This window comes from Callospermophilus lateralis, chromosome 1 (assembly GCF_048772815.1).
Source record: "Callospermophilus lateralis isolate mCalLat2 chromosome 1, mCalLat2.hap1, whole genome shotgun sequence".
Classification (NCBI taxonomy): domain Eukaryota; kingdom Metazoa; phylum Chordata; class Mammalia; order Rodentia; family Sciuridae; genus Callospermophilus; species Callospermophilus lateralis.
In genome coordinates, this window is record NC_135305.1 from 82,937,187 (window position 1) to 82,963,728 (window position 26,542).

Sequence of the window (26,542 nt, forward strand, 5' to 3'; positions counted from 1 at the left end):
AATCCTGGAGTTCAGCCAGCTCCCCTGACCAACTCTAATGGGACAAAGGTCTCTAAAAACACCTTTTCCTGTCCCAAGCCCTTCCCTTCCTGCTGTAAGCCCCATAAAAGTCCAGTCTGGTCAAGCTACCACGCGGTTTCTCCTCAGACTCTTCCCCTGTCCTCTCTGTGGGTCTGATGGAGTTCCACCAGGGAGTGATATCTCAAATAAAGCCTCGTTCGGAGGCCTTTTAAAATATGCCACCTTTGGTCGCTGCCCACCTTGCCTGCTCTTACACTTATTAGTCCTATTTTACATTGAAGAAACTGAGGCACGGGGAGAGTGAACTATTTGTTTAGTGTCCAGCCAAGGAAGCAGTGGAGGATGCACATAGAGGCACCTGTAAACCAGGTGTTTGGAGCACTCTGCTAAAGGAGCAAAGGATACCAAAAGGGAGGGCCTTCAGTAGTGAAGGTTCTATGAGGCTGTGTGAGTGATACTGCTTGATCCCAATGAAAATTTGGAATTCATGTGTCAAATTCCCGACTATGTCTATTTCACCTGGCCTCATCCTATTTGACAGGCGTTATTATCCTCATTTACAGATAAGCGAACTGAAGAACAGAGAGTTAAATAACTTATCCAAGATCACACCACTGCTGGTGGTGGGGATGGAATGTGAATTCAGTGAGCCTACCCTTAACACACTGTGCCAGCCAGGTGTCCTCACACGAAGGAAAGCCCTTTGCAAGCCGCCAGAAGCTTCGAAGCTGCCCAGTTACGTTCCCCCCTGTCTATGCAATCTGTCCCTTCCACCCACTTACTCTGGCCCCACCACTCCTACCCAAAGCCTTCAGTGATGGTGGCCCACTACATGGCCACAGGTCGCCAAGGACCATCGGCTGCCCAGAACAACATCTGTTCGCACAAAGCTTTGTGCCTCCCGACCCCGGGCAAAAAGAGGCCTTGAGCCCAGAGCCCCGCCCCGCGCGGCCCCTCCCACGGGCGCGGGCCCCGGAGGCCGTGGGCGTGTCCCCAGCAGCGGCGCCCGCGGCGCTGGGCGGGGTCTGACCTCCGCGCGGGGCTGCGGGCGGGCTAGGGGTGCAGGTGGCTCCTCCTTTCTCTCTCCGGAGTGCTGGCCGAGCTGGCTGCGGAGGGAGAGCCTTTGTGCCCGGCTGGGGGAGCCCGCGACGGCTGCTGCCCGCCCGGGCCCATTGTTTCACTTCTCTATCTCTTCCGGGCAGGTGCCCGCGGCGCGCTGGGCTCGCACGTGCCGCCGCGGCGGCTGTAGCACTGAGAGCAGCGGACCCCGATAGGGGTGTCCCCGGGCGCGCGGCGGAGATGAAGCTCTTGAAGCAGTGGTGGTCAACCGGCGGCGGCCTCCTCCACCTCACCATGCTACTGAGCTTGGCAGGGCTCCGCGTAGATCTGGACCTGTACCTGCTGCCGCCGCCGCCCACCCTACTCCAGGATGAGCTACTGCTTCTAGGCGGTCCGACCCGCTCTGCCTATGCGCTCAGCCCCTTTCCAGCCTCGGGTGGGTGGGGGCGCACCAGCCTGCTTCACCCCAAGGGCCGGGAGCTGGACCCTGCTGCGTCACTCGAGGGCCAGCTGCTCCGGGAGGTGCGCGCACTCGGGGTCCCCTTCATCCCCCACACTCGGGTTGACGCGTGGTTGGTGCACAGCGTGGCTGCCGGGGACGCGGCCGGGACCCATGGGCTACTTGGTGCCGCCGCCTCGTCGGGTGCGGGTGTGGACGGTGGCAGCCAGGAAGCGCCGGGAGGCGGCGGGGGCCCCCGAGCGGGTCGCAGTAGCCCTTTGGCCGCCGAGGAGGAGGAGAAGGCACCCTTGGAACCGACGGCGCAGGTGCCGGACGCTGGCGGACGCGCAAGCCAGGTAACCTTAGAGAGGGACGCAAGCGAGTGCGGCGTCTACAACGCTCGGGGCTGAGGAATTGGCCTTGAGCCCTCGAGGCTTGTGGTGGAGCTAGGTTGCGGGGCTGTCAGAGTTAGTTGGGGGTGGGGAGAGGAAGAAGGAATGGTATTAGATTTTTTGCGCACTCTTTTGGTTCAGTACCTCGCATGCATGGGAATGTCTTTCCCTGGTACCTGGGACTAGAGGATAATGGAAATGGTCTTGATCTCTATGAGGATGCGCGTTTCTCCTAAGAACCACGCTGCGGCTCACCATGAGTTTAACCCGATGGTTGTCCGTGTGTGTGTCTTCCCGGGAGTAAGGAGCCGAGTCAATGTGCACTCCAAGGCCAGCCAGCAGTCGGTCCCTCAGCGACCTAACTAACCATCAACCTCGCCCAATTATTAGCATACCCATTATTAGCATACAGATAACAGGTACCCTGACAGTGGCTTGTGACCAACATGGTCCCTTTGGTTTATTGGTACAGCCTCTTTTGCAGCTTAACTTTTTTCTTTTAAACAAAATTCACCAAGTTCTGTACATTGAAATATCTAGTGCTGCCCAACACTAGACCTCCTTATCCATAGTTCCTACCAGCGGCTTTTTAAATTCCTTCTTGACCCAAATCTTAGTGTAAACTGGTATGGATCAACAAGTGTTCCTTGGGATATTTTGTGTGTGTGTGTCTGTGTGTGTAGTGGAGTCTTACGCAAAATGGAAATTGGGGCTAAACTGGTTTGTTTGCAGCACTTCAGAATCGCCCAGTTTGTGTAGGCAGTTGCCTGACGGGCTTCTCCACCCTGAGAGAGGGGTCATTGTGCGAAGTTCTAGGTGATTCATTGTTATGCTGATCTGATCTCTTCCTCCTCAAGGCCACCGGAACTAAGGGGGATGGGGTTGGTGAGTCTTGGTGGGCTCCTGTCTTTTAGAAAAGTTGAAGGTTCTTCCTGCAACACTAGCTCTTTCTTCAGATCTGGGGCCTGGGGGGGGCCTGTGGCCTGTCTCACCCTAGGAGGACTGCCCTGCTTCCTTACCTGGATCTGTAATATATGGGGTTATAACCCACTGCTGGATGCTGCACTAGGTTATCATCCTGCCCCCCTCACAGCTGAAGACCAGCCTGTTTGCAAAGTGAGCTGGGACAGGAGGGAGGGGAGGCTGTGTGCTCCTGAGGACCTACTTCCTAGGGAGGACCTGGACTTGCATGTGTGGATCAATTAGCTGTCTTAGCTGCCAGATGACTTGGTTCTGTTCAGTCTGGTAGTGACTGTTGAGACTTTTAGAGTTTCCATGCTATGTCCCCTTTGTCAGCAATGCCTCTTGCTTAAGCCTTGTGAGGTCCAGAGGCAGGCATGTATCTAGTCTGTATTTATGGAAAACAGAAGTCCAATGAGTTAGGGGACTTGATTAAAGCCACACATTAATTAATGACAGAGGTGGGACCAGAATCTGAGTCTCCTGTGTCCTAAACTGGCTCATAAATTAAGCAATGGGCCCTGTACTCAGGCTGTCTGGACAAGCATACACCTGGGATGGGGTGACTCAGCTCCCCCACTCAGCTTGTCTCCTGCCCCTAGGAGAACTGCTCTCTGGTGCTGGGTTTTTAAAGAGATTTTAAATTCATAATGAAGACCATGACTTTGGGGAAAAAATGGTCTAGGGAAACAATACCAGTCTTTGCGCTTAGCTACCTGGTATTTATCACTTACTAGCTTCCCTCCCTCCCACAGGTTTTTTTAATCACTCCAAGCCTCCATGTCTCCTAGGTCAAGAGGAGGATGTTGTGCTAGTTAAATGGGAAAAGCATGTGTGAGGTGCCAATGAATGTGCCTGCCCCATAGGGTCGAAGTAGGAATTAAAATTTCATCCATAGAAAGGGCTTAGTCCTGCATCTGTCTCAAGTACTTAATACATGTAAGCTTACTATTAACTTGGAAGAGGAATCATACTTTACCCCGTAGGAACATTATAGGTATTTTTTCTTTTTTTATTTTTAATAGATAAGTCTAATGGCTTACAATTGAGTTGCAGGACATTCTGGTTTTAGTGTATATTTTTTCATAATTTTTGTACACATGCAAAAAATATTTTGGAGTAGGGGATTTTCCTAGTAGGTGTCAAAAGATGTACTGCTTTGGTCTCACCTCTTTTTTTTTTTTTTTTTTTTTTTTAAGAGAGAGAGAGAGAGGAGAGAGAGAGAGAGAGAATTTTTTTAATATTTATTTCTTTTAGTTCTCGGCAGACACAACATCTTTGTTGGTATGTGGTGCTGAGAATCGAACCCGGGCCGCACGCATGCCAGGCGAGCGCGCTACCACTTGAGCCGCATCCCCAGCCCTGGTCTCACCTCTTAATGGAGCTAATCATTATCTGAAAACAAACTCCTGGAATTCCCCAGGCCCAACAAGCTTCCCTTCATAACCACAGCCATTCACTACAACCAATGAATATGTCCTTCAAAGTTGGCACAGGTTAAACCAAGACATGAACAGCTTTGTAGAGTAGGATGTTTGAGCATATTTAAAGATGCATGGCTGCCTGCAGTCAGCATCAGTATTTGAGAGAACTGTTGCTACTTTGAACCTGAGAGGGCTTGTGGTTTGTCTGTGACAGTGACCTATCACAGGACAGACAGGTCCCATCTGGGACCTCTCTATTTACTGACTTTTGGGCTGCTTTCTTCAAGTCATGGAAATCTAATACAGTTAGTATTTAATTCTAAGAGTAAAGGGAAAAGATAAAAGTTTCTTGATTGTTAAAGTAAAATCTGTTTTCATGTCAAAATCAATAATCACTAATGCCTGAGATGAAACACAGATATTTGCCTGTTTTTAACTTACAGTCATGATACAGAAGTAGTCTCATAATTACATTGTAGCTCAACAAAATTTTACAGTAAGCTTCTCATTTTGCTTACTAACAGACATTGTAAAGTGTTTATGGTCTTGCATGGGAAAGGAAGGCACAAGTTACTATATTAATGTCATGACTGCTGTAGCAAAATGCCACACTTAAATAGAAATTTACTGTCTTACAGTTTAGGAGGCAAGAAATCTTCAAAGTGTTGGCAGCATTGGTTCCTTCTGAGGCCTGTGAAGGAGGATCTGCTTTGGGGTGGGTTGCTGGTGATCTTTGGCATTTCTTGGCTTCAGCAGCATCACCTCAATGCCTACCTTCATCTTCACTGAGTTCTCCCTGTGGGTGTATCTGTGTCCAGGTGGCCCTTTTTATAGGAACATCATTCATATTGGGCAAGGATCCACCCTGACATCTTAATTTATCTAGTCACACTGGCAGTGACCCAATTTCCAAATAAGATTTCATTCTAAAATTCTAGGAGTTCTGACTTCAGCATAGGAGGGACACAGTTCAACCAATGACAGTCACCATTGCCCTTCTGTCAACTCTTGGGGGTGTTCATCTTGCTTAGGCTCTAGCCATTAAAAGCTAAGTCACCTGTTTCTGGGAGTGACTGATCTGTGTGTAGAACCATCTGTGTGTAGGACTTGGGACAAGCTCTTGAGGAAGTTGGCTTTTGCTGACTTGATGTGCAAACCTAGGAACCTTAGTTCAAACCATCTTTTTCTACTCAAACTTTGACCTCTATTGGCAGGTTACAGAGAAATATTTTATAACAACTTTTGAATCATTCCCCTCCTCGCCATCTCCCCTGCTTCTGTGTTCAGGCAGTGGGAAATCAGCGTGCAAAGCCATGGTCTGGGGGGTCATGGGTACTGACACTGGAGTCTGGCCAGCCAGGGTGATCTCAGCTCTACCATTGTCTGATAACACTTCATGTGTGTGTGCGTGCACACACACACACACACACACACATGTGCTCTGGATTGAGCCCAGAAATGCTTTACCACTGATATACATCCTCAGCTCTTTCTTTTTTTATTTTGAGCCAAGGTCTTCCTAATTGCTTAGGGTCTTGCTAAGTTGTTGAGGCTGACCTTGAACTTGCAATTCTCCTTAGCTTTGCTGGGATTACAGGTGTGCCCCATCATTCTTATCTCTCTGAGTTTTGATAAGAGTACCTGAGAGAGTTGTTGGAGGATCAAAAGAGATAGTGCAGGTCAAGTGGGCAGGGTTGGTACGTAGTAGACTTTCAGTATTAACTATTACTGAACTGAGAGCTCTATAATAACCCCTCCCCAGCTTAGCCCCATCACTCTATTGCCAGGTGCAGATTTCTAAAGCACACCTTGGTGCATCTCCCCACTTCCATTTGGAGAGCCGCCACTAGCTCCCTATCACCTACTAATTCTATATATTGTCATTCAGGGCTCTCAAGTGGCCCATTAACCCATTCCCCACCTGCCCTTGCTGAACTTGTTACCCCTGGTGCTCTGCCTGAAGCCTACTTTCCTGCTCAGATCTTTTCTCCTTCCACTCCCCATCCCCATGCTACCTCTTTACTGTTTCCCTTGCCTAGAGTTTCTGCCTTTCATTCCTGCCATGCTTTCACTGTTAAATTCTCAGACTGTTCCTGTTCTTCCTTGGGCTCCATTGCACTCTGGAACCTTTTTTTGTAAGACTTGGCACCCTCTACTTTGAACTGTGGTGTCTTGAATGTGGAAACTGGGTCTTTACTTTTCCTGCAGTAGCACCCAGGGCCAGGGTTCAGAGCAGAGGACAGTACAGTTAGTGTCTGTTGCCCACTTACTGTCCAGGGTTGCACAGGGGCTTTACAGCCCTTCCAAGGTTGTCACAACTCTGAAAATGCCTTGGGTCCTTCGGGGCCAGAGTTCCAACTAGAAAGTAGGTCAGACCTGAAATCCTGACCATTTAATGCCAACTACTTCAGTGGCTGGAGCAGAGGAGGGCAGACCGTCAGGTTGGCATTATAATGAATCAGGTGGTGAAACTTGGGATTGCCTCAAGTTGTAGAGCACGGCAGTGACCTTGCTGGAATAGAGCAGGACACTGTTCCTAAGCACCGAGTAAACCACACCTCCCGCCCACTGCAAACTGCCAAACAATAGCTGCTCCCTTTCATGGCAGCCTTGTGAGAGGGATAGTTCGTTCTCAATATCAAGTTGTTGAGGATTTACATTCATACTTAGGTACCAGGGCAGCTGAGGTACATGCTTGGGTTGCTTTTGGTCAAGTTGTAGGCGGTGCTTGGCAGAATATGGCCATGTCATGGAGGCAAGAAAAGACCTTTTGAAAGAGGCTAGAACTGAGTTTCCATCTATGAGTCAGGCTCCTCCAGACAAATAGAACCAGTAGAGTATGAATAAATAAATACACAAAGATTGATTTCAGAGAACTGGCTGACACAGTTGTGGAGGCTGGCTGTCTGAACTCTGTATAACAGAAGTCTTGGAAAGAGCAGGAGCTGGGATGCTGCATGCTTGAGGTGGAATTTCTTCTTCAGAGAATTTTGTTTTTAAAGCCCTACAGCTGATAAGACGAGGCCCACCCAGATTATTGAAGGTATTTGAAGTCAGCTAGTTTATTGCTGATGTTAAGCACATCTACAAATGTCTTCAGAGCAGCACACAGGCAGCTATTTAATTGAAGAACAATACTGTAGCCTAACCACATTGATATAAAACTAAGCATCTATACTCCATGTTCTTCTGGTCTGTCATTCACTCCCAAATTGGCAAAAGGAGGATATTAACATCTTTCTTTGAGCCTTCTTGTGAGGATTAAATGACACTACATTAAGCCAGGTGTGATGGCACACTCCTGTAATCCCAGCGGCTGGAGAGGCTGAGGCAGGAGGATCTCGAGTTCAAAGCCAGCCTCAGCAAAAGCAAGGTGCTAAGCAACTCAGAGAGACCCTGTCTCTAAATAAATACAAAATAGGGCTGGGGATGTGGCTTAGTAGTTGAGTCCCCCTGAGTTTACTCCAAAAAAAAAAAAAAAAAAGACACCATATTGAAGGGTTGGTACCAATTCCTAGTGTGGTAATAGATGCTCAACTAATGACTCGCTGCTGCTGCTGAGCCCCAGGTGAAATTGCCAGGAAACCCTTGCCTCTCCAGGAAATTGCAAGTGATTGCTCAGTCATGCAGTGACCTGCTTTGGCCTGAGAGAAACCCTTCCCTCCTCAAGGGGGAAGTCACACTGGAAATGGTTGGATGAATTGGGGATGTTTGCATTAAGATCTGGATGAGGGGGTGGCTGGGACTCAGTGATAGAGCACTCACCTGGCGCATGAGGCACAGGGTTCAATCCTTAGCACCACGTAAAAAAATAAAATAAAGGTCTTCATCTACAACTAAAATGTGTGTGTGTGTACATATACATATGTGTATATATATGTGTATACACACACACGCACACACACGCATGTAAGATCTGGCTGGGGAAGGAACACAAGCACCATCCTCCAATATCTGAAGAGCTGTCTTGTGAAGGAGACCCTGGACTTGCTGCGGAGGGAGAAACCCCGAGCCAGACTGAAGCTTTCCTGAGGTTCAGCTACAGGAGAGACTTCACCTTTCTTCAGAGCTTACTTCTCCTGGAGTGGTCGGTGACTGCATCAGTCACCTGGGTGCTTGGTAAAGTGCAGAGGGGGTGGTGACAAATGACTTGTGTAAGTTGATACAGCAGGAATGGAAGCCGTTTATTGTAGGATCTGAGCGATATTTATACATTTTACACAGCTTATCTAATTAGCATAAAATAGATACAGCAGTCAACCAATAAGGAATCTCCACACTTAATGGCTCGCTTTTGTTACTTCACAAACCACTCCCTCTGGCATTTTGCCAGGCACCATGCAGACTTGTTTACAGACTCTAACATTTCTTGTCAAAATACCAGGTGCCATCCTGATTTGTTTACAGACCTTAACATCCTCCCTCAGGAATTCCCAGTGTCCAGCAACACCTGGGTGGAGGGAGGACTATGCCAACACCCCTTCTGGGAATTTAAAAGCTTAGGATAACTAAAGGACTGGGCCAGCGGGACATGCTTGGGTAAAGGACCAGGGCTACCCCAAGTGTTTTTAAAGTTGAAGCCTAATTTCTTTTTATTATTTCCCTGCATATTCCAAAGAACTTTTCTCTGGATGGAAATGGAGTAGGTTGGGGGATGTGGAACTGTCTTGCCAAAAAAAAAAAAAAAAGGTACTAATTATGAATGCATAACTTGCATGTAGATGCAGCTTTAAACTCAAGTTCTAGAACTAGAGAGGCTGAGGGAAAAGTACCAGAACAGGAGGGAACTTTCTGAAGTATTCTATATTGTGGTGTGATATGGGTTACATGGGCGCCTGCATTTGCTAAACCTTTGCTAAGGTTTCTGCATTCCTGCATGTGTCAGTCCAACCCCAAAACTGAAAGATGAATTGAGTGGGGAGGGGTGAAGTTATTGACATGAATGCTGGGTAATTATTGAAACTGGGTGATGGGTACATGGAAAGTTCACTGTAGTACTCTGCATTCTATTTACATATGCTTGGTATTTTCTATAACTTAAAAAGTTATAGAAAAGTACATTTCGAGGACCAGGTAGCCTATCTGACCTGCTGGGGTAAACAAAAAATTAAGTAAAAGAGATCCTAAGGAAATCCCCCATCCCTGGCCCTGGCCTGCAGGAGGGGTTACTTTCTTGAGAAGCAGCCTCATTTCAAATCAAAGCCTTTGAGTTGGAGCTCAGGCCCAGTGTTGCAGGCATTGCGGTGCTGGTGGTTGGAAGCCTGGTGGTGGTTTTGCCTGACCTCTTTTGGAGGGGGTTACCTCAAGCGGGTATCTGTCCAGTTTATAGCTGTCTCCCTACTTCCACCAGGGATCTTCAGAAGTGAGTTTGGCTTATCACATGTCTTACTACAGAAAATTCCAAGCGTACATCACCAGTGGAGAGATGGACACTAGGATAATGACCTCCATCTCCCATCGTCCAGCTTCATCAGGTCTAGTTCATGATGGTGTTGATTCATCCATGAGTCTCTCACCCTTTCCCCCTTGTAATATTCTGATTTTTTCCCCCTGTGCTGGAGAGTGAACGCAGGGATTGGACCCAGGGCCTCCACATTTTGGATAAGCACTCTACCACAGTGCTGGGCCCCAGCCCCTCCCTGCTCCCTTGTTTTAAAATAGTCCCCAACATAATTTTTTATTTCCCCAGACATTTCTTGTGTAAACTTTCTGCAGGGACTTTCCAAAGAGAAAAGTCCAACTTTGATTCTTTATTACTACTCTTCCCACTACTTTTCATTGGCTAGAAAACCTGCAAATATTTCAATATATACTCCTGAAGTGTGAATGTGAAAACTCTTCTAAACTGTGCCATTAGCATACCTATAAGAAATTAATAACAATTCTTTAATAGCAAATATTCAGTCAGTGTTCCAAATTTCCTAATATTTCATGAATAGTCTCTTGTGGTTGGTTTGAAGCATAACCCAAATAAGATCCCACCTGGCATTTTTGCCAGCTGTGTCTGCATAATTAAGAAACAAACAGATAAGAACATGATCTGGATGGGATCCGATGTTCCACCACCACGGTCAGAATCTGTGCCTCAGTATGAGGGAGCAAGTGTGGGTCATAGTGGTGATAGGGAGCAGAACTCCCCCAGGTGGCTCATGAAGAGACTGAAGTGAATGACTTCTTACAACCAGGTGGATTAGGGCAGATGGGGGTGTTGGTGTTGAGGAATGTTGGAGAACCCTGGAGGAAGAAGTGCCCTGACCCTTCCTTTTCCAGCCTCCTCCTAGTGGACTCAGCTGATTTCCAGCCAGCTTCAGAACCTCAGATGGCAGGACTCAGCTTCCAGGGGATGTACATGGATCTGGAGGGACAGACAATACCCCAGTACTAGGGCTAAGAGCTGGCCATGGAATAAAAATGCTTGCAGCCAGATTCCTGGTTTTGTCACTCACTAGCAGTGTGACTTTAGGAAAATTGTTTAACCTCTGTCCTCACTTTCCCCCTGTAAGAAGGATGGTAACAGTACCTACCTTGAGGGGATTCTGAGCAAATTAGATGAGATAATGCCCATGATGCCTGGTCCACAGTGAGCACTCCATAAACCTGAGCTATAATTATTATAAGCTGTTATTAAGAACCACCCAGGCCAAACAGGGCACTGTCTCGCTTTATCTGGCTTCTTGTCTCTGTAGCCCTGATGACTCCAGCTTGCCTCCAGCCTAGAGACCAGCCTCCGAATTCTTTGGCCCTAGTGTTTCCCTCTGATGTCACCCTACTCATAGGCACCACACTGTTCTTTGTCTTTGAAGGTTCATCCAACCCCAAAGGCCGAAGCAGGTCTCAATCTCTCCTCCCCATGATGAGTAAATGAAGGGGCCTGTCAGTCCAGCTGGGACTGCTCACAAAGGGTCTTGTTTTCAGGAGGAAAGTCTCCACCCCATTGTTCAGGTTCTGAGGGCCCAAGCTGAGAGGGTTCTGGCTCCTTGCAGAGAATGAGATGGATCAGTTCCCAGCTGAGAATGTGGTAGAGAGGACCTTTCCTGGAGGTTCCAGTTCTCTGTGAGTCACCAGGGTTTTAGTTGTGATTAAGGGCCCCAACTCACAAGTTTATGATGGCTTCCTATGGTAAGCGTGGAAACTGACTTTTTTTTTTCTTTCTTTTTTTCCTTCTTTTTTAAAAAATATTTATTTATTTTAGTTTTCGGCGGACACAACATCTTTGTTTGTATGTGGTGCTGAGGATCGAACTCGGGCCACACGCATGCTAGGTGAGCGCGCTACCGCTTGAGCCACATCCCCAGCCCCTTTTTTTTTTCCTTCTTAATTGGGTCCCAGTACCACAAGGGTAAAAATCACCTACACACAAATAAAAAGGAACTTAATGATGGGTTTAGCTTGCCTATTCTTTAAAAGCCTGGACCATAAACCTCCATCATATACAACACTACTTGTAAAACATCCATGTATCTCAGTTCTATGCCATTGAGTTGAGAAAACAGGAAACAAGAGAACAGAGATAATAACTGCTTCCTACCAGGGGCCGGTATTGCTTTCTCTTGAAACTGCAGTTGAGTTATTGACAGTCCGTCATTGATTGATTCTAACTTCTCAGAATCAAAAAGGGGTAGTAACTAATGTTTATAAAGTGTCTTGATATGTATGAAGACACTTTTTTCAACTAATTCATTAAAATGGGAATTATTAGATAATACTGACCTCATTTCAGAGTTGGGGAAACAGGGTCAGAGAGGTTACACAGCCATCAGGGTGCAACAGGCCTTTTTACTGTCTGTCAGACTTGGGCCCTTGTAGCAATAGTCCATTTAAGGCTTTACAGGCTGCAAATGATATTACAAATGCCACAGACCTTTTTCACTTTATAAATATTATAAGAGTGAATCCTACTCTTCCCTCCCTTGAGATAACTGGCATAGTTGGATTCTCTGGAATGCAGACTTCCAGGCTGAGTTTAGTGTGCAGGAGGGAAAGCAAGGGTCCAGCTATGGTGTGATCAATACTGGGATGTGGAAAGGCATGATCTTGGGTGAGGGAGCTCTCAGCAACTGGAGGCCGGCTGCTCATGGAAGTTACAAGTCCTTCCTTGTAGGGGATCCGGGGTACATCCCCACATGCATCATGCTAACTAATTGTGGGGATAATTTTTTTTTTTTTTTTTTTTTGTCTATACTTGTGAAGTATAGACAAAAAAAAAAATTTAGCTTCCTAATATGTTCTGAGTAAATGAGAGGTAAATGAATACAGGAAAGACCATCTAAGATATTTATTCCTTAGGGCTGTGCAAGTTTTAGCATTGCTCTTCCCTAGGTCTGTGGGATTCAGCCAACAGTTTGCAATCAGGATTCTCAATAGTTATGTAGGCTCCTCTTTCTCCTTGTGGCCTCATAGGCAAGGTGACCATATCAGACAGTTCTGGTTTACCCAGTTAATTATTGACAGCACCCTCTTATCCTCTCAAAAGTGAACTGGTGAACTTAACAGCTGTGATGGCCACTTATTCATAGACCTCCTGGAATGTCAGAGATAAGGAAGCCTTTGAGGAAACCAGATTATCAAGGTTGAAATGAATCTGCCCCGGGTCTGTCTGCCTCCCAGTCTTCTAGAACTGGAGAGAGAAGAGGAAATACCCAGAGGCAGCAAAGCATAAATACCTACCCCAAAGATGACTTGAACTTAGTTCCTTGAACAACTCACTGTGAGAGCACTCAGGCTTTCTCTTACTATTCGAATCTGTCCCCCACTTTAGTCTAGAGCTGCCCCTGCTGTCTTCATATTCAGACATACATTGTTATCTGTGGGGTTGTAGCTGCTGATGAGCTGCATTTTTAGTCTTTTAATTGTTGAATATTAAGAAAGAAACAGACCCAGGGTAAAGGGATGTGGGGAAATGGGTATGCTCAAATACTATTGAAGACAGTGTTAAAATGAAACAGCCTTTGGGGGAGGGGGGGTAGCAAATTGTCATATCCCATGAAAAAAAAGTTGGAAAATTGTCAGAATAATTTCTTTGGAAAGCAAAAATTCCTAGTACAGAACTTATGGGGAAAAACTCTTGGGAATAGTCATGAAAAATATTAAACTAATAGCAAGAATCACAAAGAATATAGATGCCAAACTTGTAGCCTCCTCATTGCCCCTCTCCATCCACTTCCTATCTTCCTCAGTCTGCTCTGTTTTGGTGGCTTCTCTTTTTGTTTTTTTAACCCTTGAACCCAGGGGCACTTCATCACTGATCCACATCCTCAGTACTTTTTATTTTGAGACAGTCTCAAGACCAGTTGCTCCAACTGGTCTTGAACTTGATCATTCTGCCACAGACACCTGAGTTGCAGGGATTACAGCATGCCCTGGGCTCCGCCTGACCCTTCAATATTAGGATTCCAACATTACAGTTCCTGAAGACTCTGCGCCAAGCCCCTCCTCGCTCTGTACTCTCTTGCTGGGAATCTCATCAGTTTCTGTGACCCTGCTCCCCACCCCAACCTGTCTTGATGTGTTACCTTCAGGTCTGACATTTACTCTGATTTCCAGAGTCTTAGTATGATTGACATTTCTACTTGTCTTTTCACATCTTAAACTGAACCATGTCCGAAATGGAATAACTGTTTCCCATTTCAGTTGTTTTCCCCTCAGCTATCCCAAGTTATTCAAGAGTCAGATCTAAGAGTCAGTTAGTTCTTCCCTTTACCTCCTGTTTCTGTTTCAGTGACAAGCCCCAACTAATCTTTTCCCAAAATATATCATGGTTTTCCCCACTTCCATCTGTATCTGTCACCATCCCTTTTCAGACTGTCATCCACTGAGATCACCAGAGTAGCCTCCTCACCTCTTTTCCCACTTCCACTCTTGTGAAGACTGGAGGTGAGACAAGTAGAAATGACCTAACACGACTACTGATGAATGAGAAAAAGACTAATGTTTCATTGTAAAAATGAGCAAAAGAAATACATATACTTTTAAACTTGTGAGACTGAACATCTTTTCAAACTTAAAAAAAAGTAAGAAGAGTACATATATCCTTTGCCCTGATTTATGTGTTGTTTACATTAAAGAGTGAATTAAAGCTATTGTATCCCTCAATTCCTAGATACTTTAGTGTGTTCCTTGAGAACAGTGATTTTCTTTTCTGTATCCAGTTATCAAAGCCAGGAAGCTTAACATGCATCTAAGATTATTATCTACCTTACTGTCTATATTCAGAATTGGTTGCCCATGAAGGTGCTTTATAGTTACTTTCTCTTCTGGATTACCATCTAATCCAGGATTGTACATTGCAATTGAGTTACTGTGTCCCATTAGTCATCTTTAGTGGAAAAGTTTCAATTTATTTGATGTTTCCTCATAATTAGATTGAGAGTAATGAATTTTTGACAGGAATATAGAAATGGTAGTGTTCTTCATATTAGGAGCACCATGATGTCAGTTTACCCATTTGGGAAAGATGGTATCTGCCAGGTTTTTCTTGTAGTGTTTTTCTCTTTGTAATTAAAAATAATCTGCAGTGATAATTTGAGACTATTATTTAAGAATCTTGTTTCTTACCAAATTTTCACTCCATAGTTGTAGCATCTATTGATGGTTTTCTAGCTCTGTCATTCTTTTTCCATATTTATTGTTTGTATTCTACTGTAAGAAAACATTTTTCCCTCATTTATTTAGCTGTTTATAGTTGAGTAGATTACTAAATAACTTTATTCAGTGAGTTATGATCCATTATTCTATTAGATTTTTAACCTAGTTTTAGCTTCCTGCATTGTGTGTTCTGGTCCTGTAGAATTTCTCTGTCCTTGGTCCTCCTTTCCCTGAGCTCACACACACCCAAAAAAAAAAAACACAAAAAAACAGTTTTCCAGACTAATGTTTACTTGATCCATTTCCTTGTGGGCTTGATTTGTTTCCTTTTGCTATTATTTATACAATTTTATGGGTAACATTCTCAAGTTGGCATGTTGACATAGGTGTTCATCTGTGTTGTATTAATTCAACATAATACAGAATAAGGGGACCTTGCATTGTGCTTCTAAAATTGATTGTGTGATTTAGAAATTAGAAGCTCCTCTGTCCACCAGCAGCAAAGTTAGCTGTGTTGGGAATCAGAATTTTTCAATTTGGTCATCTTCAAATTTAACAAACCTTGCTTGAGCAAAAGATGAAAGGTTAAAAAAAATAAGTAGTGGCCATTTATTCCGTTTCCAGATTTAGAGAGTATTAGCATTGTAATTGCATCAAAGAACAATCCATCAGACATAGGATCCCTACCAAAGTCTTAGGATGTTGTATCTAAGAATTGAACATTCAACAAATGTCTGTTTTGGGTCTACTATGTGCTGGACACTAGGGTAGACAGATGGCATATAGCAGCCCCCAAGCAAACAAGAGACCCTCCCTCAAGAAACTAGCATCCTAGCAGGACAGACAAGAATGCTAACAAATACATACAGTAATTTATCAGTTAATTGCTGAATTCTGTGGGGATAGGAGACACAGAGCAAGAGAGGTAGATGTTGGACTGAGAGGTTTTTGTTTTTTGGTACTGGGGATTAAACTTAGGAGCACCGCATACATACATTTTTATACACACACACACACACACACACACACACACACACACACACACACGAGGGTCTTGCTGAGTTGCTTAGAGCCTCACTAAGTTGCTGAGGGTAGGCTGACTTTGAACTTGTTGGTGGGATTATAGGCGTGCACCACTGTGCCTGGCAAGAGGTGCTTTTTAATGGCATGGTTAAGAAAGAAAAGTAAACTTAGGGGTTGAGAATATAGCTCAGTTGGTAGAGTGCTTGCATTGCATGCACAAGGCCCTGGGTTCAATCCCCAGCAACACACACACACACACACACACACACACACACACACACTGAATTTAGAGAACTGAATGAAGCCACAAGAAAAGGGGGTAGAGTTGAAGTCAGCACCTTATAGGGCAGCCAATCCAAGGCTGCAAAGTGAAGGGGTCCTTGGTGGGCCTGAAGACAGTTTGGGGACATTGCTATTTAGAGATCAGGGGATGAGTCAGCAAAGCAGAAGCCTTAGGGGATCTAGGAGAATAGGGGAAGAGGTACTTGGATGCAAGATGAACAAACTGTTTCCAGGAGGAGGCAGGAACTAAAGTCAGATTTTGCTGGTAGGTCAAATGAAGATGGAGAACTGTTGGATTTGGGAGACCTTGTAGGCTGTTTTAGTGGAGTGGTGGGCAAAAAAATTCTCATTGAAATAGATTTGAGAGAGAATACACTGAGTCCAGATAACTCTTTGGAGGATTTTGCTCTAAAGGGGAGCAGAAAAGTGGAATGGGACCAAGGGTAGTGTGTGACCGATGGAGGGGGTTTTTACACATGGCAGGCATACATTAGTAGGCTGATAGAAATTGCCCGACTGATGGTGCACCGCTGTTGACACAGAGGAGAAGGGAGAGTAGCAGGTCCAACTCAACTTACTAGCGGGATTATGAGGTGTGTACACATGAGACTGACTATGCTGGGAACCAGAGTCACCTGCAGTGTTGGGAGGGAAGCAGAATGTGTCCTGGAGTTTGTACAGATAGAGAAGCCAGAGAAACCAAGTGGGCCACCAGGATATCTGCATCCCTTTTCTGCTTTTTTCCTTGCTTCTGGCATCTGTGGATTTTCATTTCTTTGATCTTCACCTTCCTACCTCTCCCCCACCCCCCAACTTAAAGAATGAACATTTCTTTGGATTGGTGGGGGGGGGGGGGTGCTATCCTTGAGTTAGTCTAGTTAGTGCCATGTTCCTAGAAGTCAAAAATTAAAGAGATCCTTTGAAAGAGTTTGAGAAGCCTTATTGTTACAGGAAAAAGATTATAGAAACTTCTAATATCATAACTGAAATAAACAGTATGTGTTAAATTGTAACTGTCTAGAAGAATCTTTTTTTTAAGTCTCCTTAGCAAATTAAAAAGTGGAAGGACTCATCTGAGTAAATAGTCATATTGATATAGTTCTGATTATAAAAGGAATACGTGTTTGTTGTATTCAGTTACAGAAGTATGTATAGCAAAGTCAGTCCTTTCCCAGTTTGTCCCAACCCATCCTGCCTTCTAGAAAGAATCACAGTTAATAGTTTGTAAAATAACATTTCCCAGATTTTTTGTTTGTTCCTGGTCCTGGGGATTGAACCCACAGCTTGGCATCTGCTAGGTAAGCACTCTGCAGCTAATCTACATTCTCAGTTCTTTTTATTAATTTTGAGACTAGATCTTACCAAGTTGCCTAGGCTGGCCTAGAATTTGAAACCTTCCAGCCTCAGCCTCCTGAGTTGCTGGACTTTTAGGTATGCGTCACTGTACCTGGACTCCCAGATTTTTCTACATACACAGGTATTTAATCAATGTTTCTTTCCATTTAGCTGCTTGATGCGTTTTCAATAGAGAACTAAAGAAAAACTAACTAACTGCAACACTGATTTCCAGATTTAATATGCAAATATTTTAAATTCAAGGTCTGTATACACGCTTATAATTTAAATTGTCCGTGTTGGAATAGCCCATCTCAAAATTAGTGCTTGTCCTCGTTTCAGAATTAAATGTTTCTTTGATACTGAAATAATGAAATGCCTGTCGTAGCATTTGACGTAAGGGTTTATAAAATCACTAAACAATTAAGTGAAATGCCATTTGCTTATTTTATTTGGGTTTCTAAGCACATTGTTGGGTACTTTTTAGGAGAATCAAGTACCAAGAGAGAAGTATGAAGGTATGGATCACAGATCTGAGGAGGAAGAAAAGGAGGAAAGGGTGTGGGGCCAGAAGGAGAAATTACAACAGAATAATGAAGATGAAAACAAAGTAGCAGATAAACCTGAGTGGGAGGCGGAAAAGACTGCTGAATCTAGAAATGAGGTGAGCACATCAGAATCTTCTAGTCTTGCCATTTTGGCTTTTGTGTAGCTTTGTGGCATTGACAATTTACATTGAGAATGAATTTTGCATGTAAGTATGCTCCGCTGTTTCAAATCTGACATGAAAAAGTATAATTAGACTTAAAAAAGAATCAGCTCACAGAATGTTTTCTCTGGTTAAACTCAAGATTTTGCAGTACATGCACACATACCCTCCAGCAACCTGCTAGCAGGTTTTGCTCATTGTGTTTGCCAAGATAGGGGATAAGTACATGACTGACATTCTGGACCCAAGCTGGCTGGGTCCTGGAGAACAAGAAAGAAGACTAACCCTGTAGCCAAATCACCCTCAATTCCTGCTAAGGCTTGAGTCCAGATCTGCAGTCTGCTAGTGGGCCAAGCAGACCCATTGACATCCAGGAGCACATTTCATACTTCTGGTCTCTCTTCTAAGGGGCCAGGCCTGGTGGTCCACCTTATTGGCTACTCATTGACTAAACGTACTCTGAGAGAAGAGGTATAGAAAGATGAACTCTAGAAGCTTGGCTGAAGGGATGGGTTCTTCCTGCAGCCTGGTCTTACCCTCTTCTTTTACTTGGACCACATCTGGTTTCTTTTCTGTCCTGCTGAGGTCCTGCCTAGAAGCCTGGCACACAGGTGCTCCAGAAACAGGCCTGGGGATTCCACAGACCTTTAGTCACATGGCACTTCTACCCAGAAGGAACACCCTTGCAGATCTTGTCCTGATGGGCCTTTTCACCATGACCTGCTTCAGCATGTCCCCTCCCTGGGAGGTAGGGGTTGACCCTGGTCTGTGAACCCTCTTGGAGGATGGAAAATACCATGTCTGGCCCATCCCAGACAGTCCAACCTCACTGAGGTTTTGACCATGTAACATTACAAACATTACTTGATTTTTTTATGGAATGAAATCAGAAATAGCTTTGTTCTCTTTGCCTACCCACTACTCTTCCTGCCCCTTCCAGCCTGTTCTAACCTGTTCTAGGGGAACCAGTTCTTCCTTCCACTGTGGGTAAAATCTAGGGCAGGTCACATGACTTCTAGATAATCAGATTTTAAAAGTTCTTCTGGTCATTCTAATGCACCAACTGACAAAATAATCCAGTGTAGTTCTCAAAAATTTACAACCAAAATTTAGCTTCTTCCCTCTTCCCATCTCATCTGTTGAACCCACAGGCTTTTTCCTAGTGTGGAAAATGTGTGTATGGCCATGTCCTCTAATTCCTCAGTTTGTCCTCTTCTGTCTATTAGGCTGTTTTCCCTGGGGCTGAGGATATGGAGTGGTAAGAATTCAGGAGAGGTTATTTGGCACCAACTGGGCATTGTTTCCCTTGACCTTGGGATACAGTTTCATTTCAGATTAGTTACTTTCATTTTGTAGATTCTTTGGGGAATCCCTGCTCTTGTAGCTAGGCGTCTTTCATCTACCTTTCTCTTGAAAAGGGCAAATGCATCTTCACCTCCATCTGGTCCTCTGGATTCTTAAATATTCAGCCACAGTCTCCGCATCAGGCCCTATCAACCACTAGCTGGCTGTCTAGCATGGGTTCCTGGCCACATGCTTTTTACACCCTTTGTATTTCTCAGGCAAGACCTGAGAAGTAGACTGCAGGGAGCACACACCAAGTTTGTAAGTAGTTCTGTCTGAGGCTTTTCTGTTCTTTAGGTAAGAAGGAGGGTAGAGAGATTCACCCCATTTTCATTCCCTAACTTCTTCAGCTTCAACTCATGTATGCCCTCCATCTCAGTCTAGCATTTCATTTCAAATTTCTAAGCATTTGGCACCTGCCTGTGCTTTTCTTCAGCTGGTATTCTCCCTGACCCCTCATTTACTTATACTTTTATCTTTCCTCAGGTATCTTTTGTGTGGCTTTACTACCATTGCCCACACACACAAGCAACATAAGGTGATGTCAGTGCCTATGGACATATACTGAAAAATCCATATTTATTTTGCAGGAGACATCATTTTTTAGCCCACATTCCTAAATGAATGTGTGTGTGTGTGTGTGTCCCAACACTGGGGGTCGAACCCAGGGCCTTGTACATGTTAGGCAAACTTCCCCTGAACCACTTCCCAAGCCTGGGAGAGTATTCTCCCACCACTTATTTAATGCTTCTTGGTATATTTCCTCATGCTGTTGTGTACTTTTTCTCCTGGGTATGTGGTATGTCTTTGCCTTTACTCCCTCACTGGGTATCACAGAAAAGCAGGAACTATTCAAGTCTTTGAATTAAATGTTAGCAATTAATTCCCTGCTAGATAAACAGTGGACACTCATTCAATTTTTTATTAGAAACAGTGTCTCCCAAAGTTGCTTAGGGCTTTGCTAAATTGCTGGGGCTGACTTTGAACTTGTGATCCTCCTGCCTCAGCCTCCTGAGTTACTGAGATTACAGGTATGCACCTCCATGTCCTGCTCATTAAATGAGCAAATAAAGCAGGGAGCTGAGTTGAAAAGAAGGTAAAATGTAATATGACTTAGGAAAACATCAGTTTGAAATACATTAATCAGGGGCTGGGGGTGGTGACTCAGTGGTAGAGTGCTGGCCTAGCATGCATGAAGCACTGGAATCCATCCTCAGCACCACATAAAAACAAAGTAATGTATCCACCTAAAACTAAAGATACATAAATAAATCACTCAAAGAGCAAGGCATTTGTGCCCCAGGTCCTATCAGGCTCAGCTCCTCATCATTTACATCAGAGGTCTTCGTATGATATAAGTTGTACAACATTTTTAAAATTTATTTTTTTATTAGAGCTTTATAGTTGAATGTAGTTGGGGTTTTTTTGTTTTGTGGTGCTGGGGATTGATCTCAGGATTGATCTCTACCAACTGAGGATTGATCTACCAACTGGGGATTGATCTCAGGATTGATCTCTACCAACTGAGCTATATCCCCAGCCCCTCAACCATTTCTATTGAAAGTCTCACTAAGTTGCTTAGGGCTTTGCAAAGTTGCTAAGGTTGGCTTTGAATTTGTGATCCTCCTGCTTCAGCCTCCTGAGTCATCAGGATTACAGGCGTTTAAGGTAGCTCTAACTAGTAATTTGCACTTTTAAAGATATTTTGTCAGGTGAGTGAATCACTGACATTTCCATTCATTTGGATGACAACCCTAGAAGAATACCTAGGGACAGTGATAAAATTTACCACATGCTTTCTCTCTAGCTCCACTGCAGGCAGTTAATGAATTCATTGTTTACGCAGATTAAATGGTTCAAAGACATTTTCTTCTCACTAAGGGAAACTGAACTGAACTGATCTTATGTGTATCCACCATGTTCTTTGAATATTCCTAGTGGTCTTTGTTCAAAACGCAGTGAGGTCTTAACCTAAAATGGAACTGTATGTTTTTATTTTATATGAGGATTAGAAACAATAACAAGAATCTGACTTAATTTCCTGGCACTCTAAATTGAACTGAAGTAAGTAGTTTGATTTTTAAGTGCTGGAGTTCTTTGAAATTAAATGCCTCAAAATTGTCCTCTGAGGTATAGTAGACCGAAAAACGTATTGCTTATTGTCTACTACAGAACACTTTCCATAGTTAAAATGCTCAATTAGAAGGTATGTGATGATGAAACTCTGGGGAAAAGAATGAATTTTTCATATAGAGGTTATGACCTCTATATCAAAGAAAACACTGAGGAATTAGCAACAACATGAAGCTCTTACCACCTTTAGGACCTAAAGGAATCTGAGGAGAAACAGCTCAGTGAGAACTGGAATTGATGATTCAGCGAACCCTAGTCTTTAAGGGAATCACTCTTACATCTGTCTCCTGTTGGACATGTCACCCTACCTGGTGGGGATTGTTAGCCCTTCAGCTCTCAATCTCCTGGGTGCTAAGGGGAATAATAAAACACAAAAACAAAAAAAAAAACCTCATAAAACACAACAATTCCTACTCTAAAAGACCAGTCCATATTTCACTTTTAAATAATCCTTGAATTGTTTTTGCAGAGGCTGGGGTTGTGGCTCAGTGGTTGGACATTTGCCTGGCATGTGTGAGGCACTGGATTCGATTCTCAGGCCCACATATAAATAAAATAAAGGTCCATCAACAATTAAAAATATATTTTTAAAAAATTGTTTTTGCAGTAATCCAAGTAGATTTGTGCTGATGTTACCCATTCTCATTTGTGATTATCAATAAATTTTGGTTGGGGGCCAAAGAAAAATCCAAAGTTGGGGTCATTAATAGAATACTTCAGAGTATTAAAAAATGAAGTCTAGGAGTTGGGATTGTGGCTCAGTGGTAGAGCTCTTGTCTGGCATATGTTGAGGCATCAGGTTTAATTCTCAGCATCACATACAAATACATACATAAAATAAAAATTTCATCAACAATAAAAATAATTTTTTAAAAAGAGGTCTCATTTTAATAACAATAGTTTGGTTGGCAAATAAGTCCACAGTCGTTAAAACATGTAATTTCCCAAAAAGGAGCAAGAAAAAAATCTTATCTACTAATTTAGCTTAAATAGTCCTATAGCATCTACAGACACAGATAAATTATCATGGGTCCTACCTAAAAAAACAGGACTTCATAGAACTCGAGAAATTTGGCAGAAAAGGAAACTATGTATCTTGACTGATTTTTTTTATTTATTTTTTTATTTATTTATTTTTTTTTAGTTGTAGATGGACACAATACATTTTTTAATTTTGTGTGGTGCTGAGGATTTGAACTAAGTGCCTCACACATGCCAGGTAAGTGCTCTACCACTGAGCCACAACCCCAGCCTTGAAACTTTTTTTTTTTTTTTTCCTGGTAGTGAGGATGGGCCTCAGGGGCACTCAAGAACCACATCCCCAGCCTTATTTTGTATTTTATTTAGAGACAGGATCTTGCCGAGTTGCTTAGTGCCTCACTGTTGCTGAGGCTGACTTTGAACTCTTGATCCTCCTGTCTCAAGATTCCCAAGCTGCTGGGATTACAGGTGCATGCCACTGTGCCCAGCTCATGAAACTTCAACTCTCAGCCTCTTGCATGGTCTGAATCTTCAAAAAAACAAACAATAAGAAAAATATATATATATAGGAGGGTAGGAGTGAAGCACAGAACATGAATACTTCATTCAGGACCGTGAATTCACTAACATAAAGATAATCTAGCCAGGTGTGAAGGCACACACCTGTAATCTGGTGATCTGGGAATCTGGCAAGAGAATTGCAACTTTAAAACTAGACTGGGTCACTAAGCAAGACTAAAGGGATAGGGCTATAGCTCAATGGTAGAGGGCCCCTGGGTCAATTCCCAGCACCTAAAAAAAAAAAAAAAAAAAAAAAAAACCCATAAAACCCTTGTGCACGCACTAAAAACAGAGATCCTGAATAATAAAATGGACAATTTCAAAAGATTGAGTGGCTTGGAATGTGAACTAAAAGGTCTTGATCTGTACTACCAACACAAGGAATCCTAAACCAAGAAACAAAAAAAGTTTAGAAAATATGAACAAGTTTTGGAGAGAAAAACACAAAATTGCTTTAGTTAGTGGCTCTTCATTGTGTGAAGTTCATACAGAAATTTCCCAGCAAAGATGAGTTTACAGAAGGGCATGGTGGTGCCTGCCTGTAATCTCAGTAGCTCAGAAGGCCAAGGATCATGGGATCGAAGCCAGCCTCAGCAAAAAGTGATGCACTAAGCACTCAGTAAGACCCTGCCTCTAATGTCTTGAGAAAAAAAAGACTGAAATCTGAGGCATGCCAGGCGCTGTGGCACATACCTATCATCCCAGCAGCTGGAGAGGGAGGCTAAGGCAGGGGGATCAAAACTCCAAAGCCAGCTTTAGCAAATTTAGGAGGCCATAAACAACTTGTCTCAAAATAAAAAATAAAAAGGGCTAGAGATGTGGCTCAGTGGTTCTGGGTCCAATCCCTGGTATCAAAAGAAAAAGAAATCCTCAGCATGAAAAATGAGATAAATACCCAGAATATACTACAGAGATGCAAAATATTAAAAAATTGAGGCAATGGGAGAAAAAAAAATCTAACCCCAGACGTTAGAGTTTGAAGCATGAAGGCAAAATAGTTCCAGGATACAAAAACTTTTATTATATTCAGGTTTTCTGTCAAAGGAGTTACATAAAGAAGCTTTATGTTGAAGGCAGAAGTGAAGTGAAGCAAAGAATAAGTTGGGAAAGACATTAGGGCAAATATAAACATGTGGCTTTATGGAGGAGCAAAATAAAATAAGGCTTGGAACAAAATAGTGGCTAAAAATTATGTGGAAGATGGTTAGGACAAGAATGGTGGGGTTTGTAGTTTGCAAAATTAAGTACTACGGTAAGATCCAAATTGAGCCTAAAACCCCATACAACCAGTTATCTTTTGTCTGAAGACTGGTGTGCCTGTTTTGTTTTTCTAGATACATCTAAATGGGACAGATACATCTTTCTCTCTAGAAGACTTATTTCAGCTGCTTTCTTCACAACCTGAATATTCTCTAGAGGTAATTGTAATCTTGATCTTTAAGTACCATCCTTTTACTTGGATGACATAGTAGTTTGTCAAACTTGTGAATTAAGCACACAGAACTATATACTCATAGCTAAGAACAGTTCTTTTGTTAGTACTGTCGAGAGTAATAGAACTTAAAGTGCCATCTTTCCATTCTTTTTCAGAACATCTCAGAAGATTTTCCACCTCTTCTAGGGAGTACCAGTGATGGCATAAATTCTTTAGCACATTACAATGTAAATTTTACCCAGGCTATAAGTCATGATGTCAATCTCCATGAGGCCATGTTGCTGTATCCCAACACCACATTTATCAGAGATCCCGTAGCAAGGACTTCACAGACACATGAACAATTTTTGCAGCTGAATTTTCATTCCAATCCTGAGCAAACCCTTCCAGGAACTAATATAACAGGATTTGTTCCACCTGTTGACAATCAGATGTGGAATCTAACAACCCAAGACCTTCTGTATGACCTTGATGCAAACATACTTGATGAGATAAACTTATTGTCATTAGTCACAGAAGAAAATTTGGATCCCATGGAAATCTCTCAGCTTTTTGAAGAACCAGACTCATTGAATTCAAGTCAACATTGCAATTTTTCTCTCTCTGTGTGTGATGAAGAAGGTGCTATAGGTTATAGTAGTGACCCTGTTTCCCCTCATTATGACTTAGAAGGGGCTGTAGGAGGCTACTACCCAGAATCCAGTAAACTGTGCCACACGCAGAGGAATGAATCTGCTTCTCATGAGAATCTCACATTTCACATATTTCATGACCACACTTACCACACGAAGCCAGATGAACTAGAACCCACTTCTGAATCGTTTTCATGGCCTGGGAAATCACAGAAAGTGAGTAGGCACCTCAATGATACACATAGAAATCTAAGCCGTGATGAACAACGGGCTAAAGCTCTGCATATCCCTTTTTCAGTAGATGAAATTGTCCGTATGCCTGTTGATTCTTTTAACAGCATGTTAAGCAGGTATTATCTGACAGACTTACAAGTCTCGCTCATTCGTGATATCAGACGAAGAGGGAAAAACAAAGTTGCTGCCCAGAACTGTCGTAAACGCAAATTAGACATACTTTTGAATCTAGAAGACGATGTGTGTAATTTGCAAGCAAAGAAAGAGACCCTTAAAAGAGAACAAGCCCAATGTAACAAAGCAATTAACATAATGAAACAAAAACTGCATGACCTCTGTCATGATGTTTTTAGTAGGTTAAGAGATGGTGAGGGTAGGCCTGTCGATCCAAACCTGTATGCACTTCAGTACAGTCATGATGGAACTGTTTTGATTGTGCCCAAGGAACTGGTGACCTCAGGCCACAAAAAGGAAGGCCAAAAGGAAGTAGTGAGAAGAGATTGAAGATGGATTCCTTTTAACCATCGGAACAGCGTATGTATCTTTTACTGCAACTTGAATCACTCAGTTAAGACGGACACTGGGGATCATGGATCATAAGTACAAAGCAGCCTTAACATTGTTTGGTACGCTTTTTAATTTGTATATTTAACTTATACTTTTTTTGTGAAAATAAACTTTATATTTGAATTTAAAGAATTTGTTGATGGACCTTATTGAACCCAGTGCCTCACGCATGCTAGGCAAGTACACTACCACTGGACCCACATTTGTTTTTCAATTGTCACCAGCATTTGAAAATGTGGGAAATTTCCTTTCTAGTTGAGGTAAAAAAAAAAAAAAAAAAAAAAAACTTCACCTCTCCAATGAGCAAGGCGGCCTTGACTACTAAAGGCAGAGTACCTAGCAGCACAAAAACCAGATGACCACACTAACATGATTTTACCAGTTAACAGATTTCACCAAAAAAATCAAAAATGGTCAAGTTACAGCT

The 26,542-nt window shown here is 43.3% G+C and overlaps 1 protein-coding gene across 1 annotated transcript; it reads left to right on the forward strand.

The window, feature by feature from the left end:
• Positions 1-1,320: 1,320 nt before the first annotated feature.
• Positions 1,321-26,142, forward strand: Nfe2l3 (NFE2 like bZIP transcription factor 3). The gene is made up of 4 exons (XM_076835585.2): positions 1,321-1,875; positions 18,007-18,183; positions 24,582-24,665; positions 24,838-26,142. The coding sequence occupies exons 1-4, from the start codon at positions 1,321-1,323 to the stop codon at positions 26,050-26,052; spliced, it is 2,031 nt and encodes a 676-aa protein (XP_076691700.2). The 3' UTR covers positions 26,053-26,142.
• The last annotated feature ends 400 nt before the right edge of the window (positions 26,143-26,542 follow it).

Excerpts from the sequence above, each read along its gene's own strand:
- Nfe2l3 (XM_076835585.2), top strand. The coding sequence starts at position 1,321 with ATGAAGCTCTTGAAGCAGTGGTGGTCAACCGGCGGCGGCCTCCTCCAC. Across the intron at positions 18,184-24,581 it reads CTGCTGAATCTAGAAATGAG|ATACATCTAAATGGGACAGA; the intron begins GTGAGCACATCA and ends TTGTTTTTCTAG. Across the intron at positions 24,666-24,837 it reads AACCTGAATATTCTCTAGAG|AACATCTCAGAAGATTTTCC; the intron begins GTAATTGTAATC and ends ATTCTTTTTCAG.